Below are 11921 nucleotides of genomic sequence, written 5' to 3'. Positions count from 1 at the left end.
CAACACTTATCTCATGTACTTGAAGGTGATTGCATTTAGGACTGATAATGTCTTCCACAAGACTGCACTTTCACAAGCATCAAGTAGTCACATCTGCACCTTTAACCCTTCCAACAGCAATTAGGTTCAAACCCTAGGTCTGTAATATGTGAAGTCTGCTCTTTGATGGACTGCAACTTCAGTTTGCTCTCCTCCAACCTCAGTTCGCTTTTCACATGAATAAATTTCACACTTTCACTAGTAGATGTAGTTCGCTGATGTAACAGAAGTATTTCGCTGTAATGGCAGATATAGCATTCCTCCTATAACTCGCATTTAGCAGAACCATATATTTCGCATAGGATAAGATGAAAGATGAATGTATGTTATTGAGGTGAGAAGTGTCTTTATTTATATGATGCATTGACCTTGTATGTCGGCTTGTGTTCATGTCGGCTTATCCTTTTAATTTATATTCTTTTCCCTTTAATCCGAAATGCATTCTATATAGGGTTGGCCCTATTTTAATTTATATTCTTTTCCCTTTAATCCGAAATGCATTCTATATAAGGTTCGCCCTATTTTGTTTGGCACGTTAACTTTCATGTGGCGTGGAGCGGCGTGGGGTTTTTATGATGTGTTGTGAGGTATAGGGCCCAGCCCTATACGTTGGAGAAGGGGCTGGCCCCTTAGGTGGATTCCAATGTTGCCCAAGGCAATTGGAATCCGCCATCCCTAATTACAATCAACAGAACAAGAAAAAATGCATATTAAGATAATTTCTACTAAATACCTGACACATCATCCAATTCGATTGAGATTCCACCAACTTGACTAATACACAATTATCTTTCCAAAGGATTCCTAATCCACCTGCCAATTCAAATGCCTCATGAAATAACCTAGAATAGGGCTTGCAGTACTTGGCAAATTTTGTTTCCTCTAAGTTATCTATTTTTGCTTCTTGAAACATGACTATATTTGCTTAAAGCTTTTCTAAGTGATGCTTAATCAAATGTTGTTTGTTTGTCAGGGACATTTAAGCCCCTAACATTCCAGAATACGGTCTTCATTGTTGTTTAGACATAAATTTACTTATACTGATGAATATCTTTTCAATTGCTTTTTCTTTTTTTTTTCCTTTTACAAAAATTTCCTTTACCTTTCCCACTTTTTTCAATACCAAAGGACATTCAATGCGGATTGACTTATGTATCTCTGATTTACGATTCTTAGACTATCATGATCTAACTCAACCCATCCATTCGTGTCATCCTCTTTCTCTTCTACTCTAATCTCATCCTTATCACAAAGATCAATTTCAATTGTGACTTCCTTTCTTTTAGTGTCTATTATAGACTGAGATTGTATTCCTTACTTTTCCTTTCGGTTCCAATTGCGATCCAATTTTTCCTTGGGAGGATATCAACATTAATAATTTCTTCTGCTGTCTTAGTGCTTATTAGATATCTATAACATTATAAATAATATTAAATATATAAAAGATATTTATTTTAAAAATAATAATATTCTTATCCTTAATTAGCCGATAGGCTATTCCCTGTGGGGAAGCTCCCCACCTGAATTGTCTCACGCCGGAGTTTTTCTCCGCCGGGAAATTTTTTTGTTCGCCAGTTTTCATTTGGCACAGGCAGGATGGTAGGAAAGGTTACAGAGCACGGCTTTAAATCTGCCATTTGCTGGCACGTCTCCAAAGCTTTTCGAACAAGCTCATTTTGTAGCTTTCTAACTTCTGTTGCGTCCGAAAAGTTTCCCGACGGACAATTCTCGGTAGACAATTTTACTGAAAAAAGTTTTGTTCAGAAGTCAGAAACCGGTGGTGTCTGCAGTCACAGTAAACATACAACCAACTGGATGGAGAAAGAAAAGTAGAGACTTTCATGCCAGAGCTAAATTCTCTGTGCTATTTCCTTTAGCTAGGCGTCAAATCCCTAGAGCACTTGCATCCTCTCACGTTGTCTTTTGTACCAAAATCTGAAGCGACCTTGAGTAGAGAGCAATGTCTTTTTTCTGTTCTCCTCACAAAATTATTCTCTCATCGATTGCAATGGTTGTCGGAATTCACACAGAGTGGATTTGTTGAAAGGGCTTTGGAAACTTTCAAGCAAATGCAATAGCCACTGCGTGATATGCACAAGTTGGATTTGTTGAAAAAAATTATGAACATTCAAGCCAATGTCGTGGGCATGTGTAAAGCTAGAGCCACAAACCAAATGAACTTAATCAGAGGCCCCTACCAGCGGTAAGTGAAGAATTTGAATAAAATATCCTCTAAACATGAAGCTTTCTCTATATTTTATATAGCTAGAAAGGTCTAGATTTTGAGGCATTTTCCTTCCATTGCGCGATATGGATGATGGAAGCTACTGGAAGCATGTTCAAAACAATCCCATCTTTCACACATTTTGCTGGAGTGAATTGCTCCTATATAAACACTTTCAAAATATTACGATTGATATAGGAGTTACCAAGGACACAATAATCACCAATTGGCATCATATCCATGTAAACAAATATGATGTATGACATATCATCCGACACATCGAAGAAAATGCTAGCCCCCAAGAAGAAGAAAACAGCGAAGATGAAAGGAATATAACTATCACATCAAAGATGAACGAGTGGGAACTGCTTTCAAGAATGAGGCATACAGTCAACAACAATTTGGATGAACTTGAATTACTAGGCCAACGTGAATTTGACACCAACTATAATTGGGCTGAAACCAAAATACCACATGAATTGCACGATACTACATCACAATTTACAAATACAAAGAAAACAGCCACCCAAGACGAACATGTACCAACAAGAAAGTATACACCCACCAATACCCTATCAACGGAACAAAAGAAAGCACTTTCGGTAGTCTCAAATCATAACACCAGTGTGTTCAACAAACCATTACACATGATCATAAAAGGAACTCCGGGTATACGAAAATCATACTTGATCAGTTGTATAAAAAATATGCTACACAAAAATTCACCACAACAAAAAAACCCAATACTCATACTAGCTCCTACTAGAATTGTTGCATTTAACATTAATGCGACAACTATTCATTCAACACTACGAATCCCCATCAAATAAATGCAACCACTACATGGCCAAGCACTAACAATGTTCCAAGAAAAGTTGGAGGACATAAGATATATACTCATTGACGAGATGAGCTTTATAGGTCCGAAACTATTGTTGAAAATAGATAGCCGACTTCGCGAAGCTTTCCCTCATCATAAACATTCATGCTTTGGAGGTGTATCTATGATTCTCATTGGAGACCTCGCCCAACTGCCACCTATAATGGATAAACCAATATACACATCACACTCAAATGCCATAACACTTTGGAACCAATTTACAACAATTATCACCCTAAAAATGATGTTTCGCCAACAAGGGGAATCTCTAAAGCAATCACAATTCCGCCAAACACTACTAAACATACGTAGTGCACACCCAACCCAAGAAGATTGGCAGAGCTTGATGACACAAACAAAAAACCAATTAGCACCAGCTGTGAATAAGCAATTTGACACTGCAGTCCACCTCTTTGCTACCAATGATATGGTACCTCTTCACAATAAATGAATGCTAAAGGAATTAAATCATCCAATTGCAATAAGTAGAGCTACAACAACTACAAGAAAAACAACTATTGACGCTAACAATGAACTACTTGAAAAGCAAGTCCTACTATCACCAGGCCAGCGAATCATGCTCACAACTAACATATGGACACAAACAGGACTTATCAATGGAGCTCTTGGTGAGATAATTGAAATAATTTATAGCACTGATTCCAAGCCACCTAACATACCAATGTATATCATGGTCAAATTTGATAACTATAGTGGTCCCCGGTGGCACCCAAACGACCCGAAACTTGTACCCATAACACCAGTATCACTAGGCAACCTTAGGCAACTACCAATAAAAATGGCATGGGCTATGACCATACATAAAGCTCAAGGTTTAACACTACAAAAGGCAACCATCAATATCTGTGCACTAGAAAGACAAGGTCTAACATTTACTACAGTCTCCAGAGTGAAATCCTTAGAAGACCTCTGGATTGACCAAGCATTCTCCTACGAGCGGTATGCAAAAATGGAAAACAATCCATACACGGTACTAAGGAAAAAAGAAGAAGCTCGACTACAACTCTCCGGATTAAAAAAAAGTATGCTTTGTGAATCATTTTCAGAGAATTATGCACTGCTTTAGCTGAGCCAAATAGCATAACGCCTATAGGAACAAGAATATTTGAGCATGTTGCTCAGGGTTTGTTTATCTTGCACATGTCATCGGTTTTGGTCAATAAAATCTTCACTCAAATATTTGCATTCATCAATGTACAACTTTTCATCAGGTTAGAATATATGTGCACAGGAAATGTTGTTAGACTATTGTATGTTATTTTGTATTTTTGAACTTGTCATACCTTACTGAAAATTGAAAATTTGTAACATTGCAGAATGCTGATTCAACTTGAAATAAACACATGCATATCAGGCAAGCAGTGAGATTTTTGGTAAGTAACAAGTGATAAATGTTTCTGATCCGCTGTTAATTAGATTGGCTTGCATTTAAACTGTTTGGCTACTGTTTCTCCAGCTTCCTCTTTCACTCACCCTTCACCCTTGATTTCAGGAATGTGTTCTACACCGTGCTCATCCTCTGTCATAATGAATGATGATTGTAGGCGTTCTGCATAAACAATGACCTAGGATGCATCTCGAGTCCCCTGAAATTCTGATATTTTAGATGTTAATATACATCTTGATCAAAATCCTATGTCAATTATGTCTTGATGAAGGTTCATACCCTGTTCTAAAGCTTCGATTTTTGTACAGGTTGAGACGAGGCTGCACAAGGTTGTGGAATCTGGCTTTACACGAGACTCTTATATCTTGGACATGCTATCTCAGATCACTTTTCACCCACACACACAGAAAAATACCAACCATCTGTTTGCTGGCTACCAGACAGTAATTTGGCCCACTTGAATTGAAGTTGTAATTCATTTCACCTGAATTGGATAAGGAACTATATGACATTAGACTGTGTAAAAAAGTATAGGGTGATTCTCTCCCACTGAAGAAACTTCCATCATCTGATAAAACTGACCCAAATGTAGCAAAATTCTTATGCCCTTGAGAGTCTTCAAAATCAGAATCGAAACTGTAAAGTTGATCCTCTGAAGCTGTTGGCCCATCCCTGCTACAAGATGTGAAACTGCTTCTTTGATTTATTTAACTAATATATATTATAATGTAAAAGACAGGCAATGGTAAATGAAAAAAAGGAAGAAGTGGACGCAGGATTCACGTATTGTGGAGGCTTCACCAGTGATATGTCCAAGTTTCATTAAATATGATGAAAATAGCGGTCATGTTTTGGTGCCATGTCTTTTGCTTTTTCTTTCTTATTTTTTTATGGAAAAAATTAATGGCTCCATGTGACTAATATGGAGTTTTTTCGATTTAATCATTAGTCTATTAGTATATTTCATGTCTGATTCCAATTTTTTTTGAGTAAAAAGTTCAGATTTCTGTATAAAAAATATTATTTAAGAGAAGATTGTTGTGTATCTTTTGGCATCATATTAAGTGCTTTTAATACATCTACAATCTATAATTTCTATAAAACCATTTTGATGTTGTTTGAAAAGTTTTGATGTGTTCTATGTCTTATAGTTTCTTTATTGTTTCTCAATTGTTTTTTTTCGTCTTAATGTCTTTATGACTAAATATTTTTGCTTGTAAAAAGTTGTTCTAACAATTGCTCAATATACTCTTTCAGAATTCTTGATCAAAAATATTTTCAACATATACTTCATTGTTCATTATTCTAACAATTAAGATATAAATATCTTAAAAGTAAAAGTTAGGATTCCAATCTTTTGATAATGGGGGCTCAGCCTTTTATCCTTGAAATTAAATTTTTGACAATTTCTCTCTCTGAACTCTGTAATTATTTTTTACTTCCATATTGGGTCTTCTAAGTTGTTGGTGTTGAATATACAGCATGTGGTACTCTATATAACAAAAAAGACATGAAAGCTGTTTATTTTTAGACCTCAAATGCACACTACACATGTACATTTGTTACTCTCATATAACGCACTACACCTGCAATTAGAGACAGATCCTACTGGACAATCTCTGGTAGGTAGCTGAGATGAGTCACTCCAGACAAAGGAGGAATCACCGTGGCATTGTGAATAATAAACACCCAACAGGATCACCTATGTGTAGGTGGCAAAAAGATTTACTCAAAGTGAAAGCCGATTGACTGCTAAAAGAAAAACAAATATCTTGTCATGTTGATAGAATTGAATTAGATGAAATGAGCGAATTTTGTTTGTACCCAAAAACGGAGATGTCTGCAGGAGGTGATGATGGCTGTACCCATTCATACAAATTGAGGCCACTGTGAGTGTGGGGTGCTTCACCTCCTACATTCCATGTTCCCACAAATACCCTGCAACCCAGAAATAATTTAAGTCACATCTTCCTTGTCAATGTACCAAGAAAAATGGATTAGATTAAATGTTCAGTTCTTTAAAGAAGATAGATTTTGTAGGCTTTTGTATTCTGTAGTGGCAACATAACTTATCAAATCTCAGCTGAATTTAACATGAGTCCACTTTCAACAAATGCACAAAGACAGAGTTCAGTTTCGCTAGCTTTGTGGATGCTTGCACTGATATTTTGGTGTTGATATTTTGGTTTTGTTACTGCTAAGTAGTGTTATTATAGTAGTTAGTAGACCTTTTTGCCTGTTTTTTTTGTCAATAGTCAATAGAGATAAAAAGCTCTCATGATCTTAAACTCATTTGACTAAGCATCCTGTGGATGATCTTTGACATTTGCAGCCCACTCGCAAATGATCTAAGTATCTTGTCTTAACTGCATGCTGTATAATATCTTGGCAGTAAGCTTCCATTGCAGGATCTTGGCAGTAAGCTTCCATTGCGCCTGCAAACTCCTACGCGAAAGTGAATATTCAATGCCCCTTATTCAATGCGCTTTACTTGCATAGGATTTCGATATTATGTAACTGCATTTTCAGTAGTTTTGTATTTAAGGAGAAGTGTGGGGTCTCTGACAGGAGGAATCCACGTGAGTGAGACTTTTTAGGGATATACAGAGTTCCTGTACTGCACAAATTCCCAGCCATGTACGTGAAAGTGAATATTCAATGCCCCTTATTCAATGCGCTTTACTTGCATAGGATTTCGATATTATGTAACTGCATTTTCAGTAGTTTTGTATTTAAGGAGAAGTGTGGGGTCTCTGACAGGAGGAATCCACGTGAGTGAGACTTTTTAGGGATATACAGAGTTCCTGTACTGCACAAATTCCCAGCCATGTAAGGTACAGATTCATTCCAGTGGACTCCGAGTGCATCAACACCGTCCCTATGAATTTTGATTTGACAAGAAATTTGCATTCACATGTTAACACAGTAAGATGTATTGTAAGTTGCCTCTTAAATTGGAATTTAGACTTTTGTTATAATTTTTAATATACCGTAGAGCTTGAAATTTGAATCCGTCGTGTAATTATTGATTCTGATGGGTGTGGAAAGAAGGTAAATGGCAGAACATGGCCCCGTCTAGAAATTTGACGAGTTTTGCCGCGTTACAGATTGGCATGAGCCAGATCAGTTCACAAATTGTGAGAAAAAATAAATGATAAAGTAAAGGTCTACTGGGTATTAAGCATTTATATATAGACGTCCAAATTTGCCATCCTCATGGAGTGTGAGACTCTTTCTACTTAAAGAGTGACTGACCTAATACAGTCAATGCCCCTTATACAGTTTTGCTTTTGTTACAACTTTGGTACATTGCTGCATCTGCATTGTTTGATTGCATTGTCTTCTCATAGGGTGGAGGTTTTTAATACGCAGATTACACAGAACTCATCCATTCTACTGTGAAAAGAAGTAGGGAGGTCAAGATTTGGAGCATAGAGTTCAATGGGTTCCTTGTGGCGTTCCATTGCACATGTGTATTTCATAATAGCATTCATCAGTTCCTCTGCTCTAGCAGAAGATCCATATAAATTCTTTACCTGGAATATTACATATGGTACCATATGGCCTCTTGGTGTTCCTCAGCAGGTGAGTTTTTTATTTCCCTGGTTTTTCCAATTTAAATCCACTTCAATGCGTTCCATTTATGGTCGTCATTGGTGACTAAGCACATAATTAATCTCTAATGTTGTTGCAGGGAATTCTGATCAATGGTCAGTTTCCTGGACCTGATATTGATAGTACGACAAATGACAACATTATTATTAATGTATTTAATAATTTGAACCAAAAATTCCTATTGTCATGGTAGGTTCTGAATCTCCGCTCTTTCCATTAATGGTTTTTTTTAATCTCAGCGAGATTTTTGGTGATTTGTAGTAGACTGAGCCAACATTCATTTTCTGTTACAGGAGTGGGATACAGCAGAGAAGAAACTCCTGGCAAGATGGAGTTTTTGGAACCAATTGTCCCATTCCACCTGGGAAAAACTTCACATACAAGTTCCAGGTGAAGGATCAGATAGGAACCTATTTCTACTTCCCGTCAATGTACTACCATAAGGCAGCAGGAGGCTTCGGAGGCCTTAAAGTTGTTAGCAGGCCCCTGATCCCTGTGCCTTTCCCTGCTCCTGATGGTGATGTCACTCTGCTGATAGGCGACTGGTACAAGAGAAATCATACTGTAAGTTCTCAGTGACCACAGTGAAAGGGCAAATTTCGCGTACATTGTAGAAACTAGTGGAAAGGCCTAATTCTTTTGAGGGAATCTGTTAGGTCCAGCTTCTTCTAGTGCATGTCGTTTCGGAAGCATTTTCTTGCGTTACCATATTTTGTGACCATTTGATGATACTTGTGAGCAGATCCTTCGGAGAACTCTCGACTTGGGGAAATCTCTGGGTGCTCCTGATGCTGTTCTCATCAATGGCCGAGGACCAAATGGTTATGCATTGACAGTGGAGCAAGGTAAGATCTTCTTGTTGTTAAGTCGACTGCAAGTGATGCCTTAAATATATGCTAGATCTGCTTGCTTCGCAAACATTCCTCTGATATCTGTTAGTTTGCAGGAAAAACCTATCGTCTTCGCATTTCAAATGTGGGATTGTCATCCTCTCTGAACTTCAGGATTGAGGGGCACAAAATGAAGCTTGTTGAAGTGGAGGGCTCTCACACTGTCCAAAATATCTATGATTCTCTTGATATACATGTTGGTCAGAGCTACTCTGTTCTGGTGACTGCGGATCAGCCACCTCAGGACTACTACCTCGTTGCATCTACTCGATTCACTAGTCCTATTCTCACGGGTTATGGAGTCTTCCGCTACAGCAATTCTCAGAAGGCTGTTTCTGGATCTATTCCGGGAGGTCCAACCATTCAGGTTGACTGGTCTCTTAACCAGGCAAGATCCATCAGGTTTGGCCCAGCTTCTCTCTTAAGGTTTAAATTCCTTCTGCAATTTCTATTATAGATATATGATAGTGTTTCTTGTTTGTAAAGAAAAAGTTCTAGATGTGAAGAGTTAATTTTTTTATAAAGAAATATAGATCTGGTTGTAGTCTTAACTTACAAGCCACTGACAATGGGATAGAGGCATAATATTGAAATATGGTAAGACATGGTGAATAAATTGTCTTACAATCGGAGAAGCACCCTAATACTTTTGGCAAGCCAGCGAAGCATAAGGGCTGAAAAAGGTTCTATATGTAGAACTTAGGGATTTGGAATAATCCGTATCGTTTTGATTTCTTAAAAAATTATATGGAATTGTTGTGCAGATGGAACCTGACAGCCAGTGCAGCTCGTCCTAATCCCCAAGGATCATACCATTATGGGAACATTACCATTACTCGAACCCTGAAGCTCGCAAGTTCTTCAGCCATAATCAATGGGAAACAGCGTTATGCAATGAATGGTGTTTCTTTCCAGCGTCCCGACACACCATTGAAGCTTGCAGATTACTATAATATTGGTGGAGTGTTCGCCGTGGGTGGTATTCCTGACAGTCCTGATGGTAGATCTGCTTATCTCCAGACTGCTGTGATCGATGGAGATTACAGAGCTTTCATTGAGATTGTCTTCCAGAACTATGAAGACACCATACAGTCATGGCATTTGGATGGATATTCCTTTTTTGTAGCAGGGTAAGTTACAATTTTCAATTTTGCAATTAGATCTTTACTAATGGGAAATTTGTACTGTCATCGCGCAAAACTCATTTTAAGGCATTAATTCACTTCTTAGAAGATACATAGAATGGCCACTAGCCCTTGTCCCTAACACTACCAGAACAGAGCACTGTACCATGCAGTAGATGGCTTCAACACTTAACCATTGAACTCCTTGCCTGGGTGCCACAAATCCGCTTTTCAGCAATAAACCATCACTAATATCTGTCCAAAAAGATGGTTCTTTCAAATATGGGACCAGACCTGATTGAATTGAGAAAGCAGTGGTTTTTTGTTTCCAATGATTTTGATTTTGAGTGAAGCTCAGGGCTTGATATTTTTTAAGGGCAGAAGAAAAAATCTAGAGCATGGAGTACACCTTCTCCCATTGATTACACCTATAACCCCACAGAAAAACCCTAACTCTAATCCTCTGCCTACCTGCCAGAGATCTTGCCCTGTCTTACTTAGGTTGTCTCTATAAAAACCATTGTTCTTCTTTAGCTGCTCAAATTCTAGCCTCGCTAACTGCTAATTCAAATGTATGCCATTTAGTCCGTTTCATTTCAGCTGTCCTGACTTATTTGAAACCCCTCTTTAAAAACACAGACATGGCTTCCACCATTTTTAAACCCTAAACATTCATTTCCCCTTTTATCTTCCAAAATTTCACTGTGCTAAGACAAACAATACATTTATTGTGATGAAACAGAATGGATGGAGGAGAATGGACACAATCAAGCAGAGCGAGCTACAATCTGTTCGATGCAGTTTCTCGCTGCACAACACAGGTATACACTGATCTCTAAGATACAAAGAATGAACATCTAATGCCATTTTACAACCAAAGATTTTAATATTTACTGAACATCTAATTCCATTTTACAACCAAAGATTTTAATATTTACCTTGATAAATTGTTCAGGTATATCCAAAGTCATGGACTGCTGTTCTTCTAACCTTAGATAACGCGGGAATGTGGAACCTAAGGTCAGAAACATGGGAAAGGCAGTACCTGGGCCAGCAAACGTACCTGAGAGTGAAATCTCCAGTAAAATCGCTGAGAGATGAATATGACATTCCTCTTAATGCTCTGCTCTGTGACGCAGCCAGGGGCCGTTCCCGTACTCCCCAACCATAAATCCATCCATTATTCCATTACAATTCTTTCATTCGCCATGGATGCTTCTCTGGTACAGTCACAACAGGGTGACTGATTAGTGATTAATTCTCATTACTGCAATGTCTCTCCATTGTAGCCGCAATTTTAAATTTTCGGCCCTTATAAATAAGCGAAGAGCTTCCTGCTGCAATGGAAGCCTTCTGTTCTAGTTTGAATTTAATTATTCGAATATTTATAAATTTTTATAATTTCCGGTACCGCCGAATTAATTTCATCTTTTTTTATACGGTTGCGCACAATATTCTTTCTTCATTGTTCTTCTGTTTGTCTGAATATATGATGTCATTTTAAGCGGTCAATGTTTGCGCGGACATTTGCGCAACTTCAGTATGTTTTAAATTAAAAAATCTAACTAATACTGCCTAGCCAATTGTAACCTTATAAACTGAAGTTCAAAAATTTATGTATGATTTATTTATTTTTATACTAAACATTGGCAAATTGTTACATCATATAATACTTTACAAGATGTGTTTTAAAGATTAATTTATTTTAAAGTTATTTTTTCATTATATAAAAAATATTAAA

At 37.5% G+C, this 11921-nt stretch overlaps 1 protein-coding gene across 1 annotated transcript; it reads left to right on the top strand.

Moving 5' to 3' along the window:
- The first annotated feature begins 7759 nt into the window (after window positions 1-7759).
- On the top strand, window positions 7760-11617 carry LOC131031028 (L-ascorbate oxidase homolog). The gene is made up of 8 exons (XM_057962035.2): window positions 7760-8136; window positions 8246-8355; window positions 8460-8730; window positions 8909-9011; window positions 9113-9458; window positions 9821-10186; window positions 10923-11001; window positions 11136-11617. Exons 1-8 carry the CDS (start codon window positions 7993-7995, stop codon window positions 11349-11351), a joined length of 1635 nt encoding a protein of 544 aa, XP_057818018.1. The 5' UTR covers window positions 7760-7992; the 3' UTR covers window positions 11352-11617.
- The last annotated feature ends 304 nt before the right edge of the window (window positions 11618-11921 follow it).

Source organism: Cryptomeria japonica, chromosome 3, assembly GCF_030272615.1.
Source record: "Cryptomeria japonica chromosome 3, Sugi_1.0, whole genome shotgun sequence".
Classification (NCBI taxonomy): Eukaryota; Viridiplantae; Streptophyta; class Pinopsida; order Cupressales; family Cupressaceae; genus Cryptomeria; species Cryptomeria japonica.
This window is presented reverse-complemented; position numbering and strand designations above follow the sequence as displayed.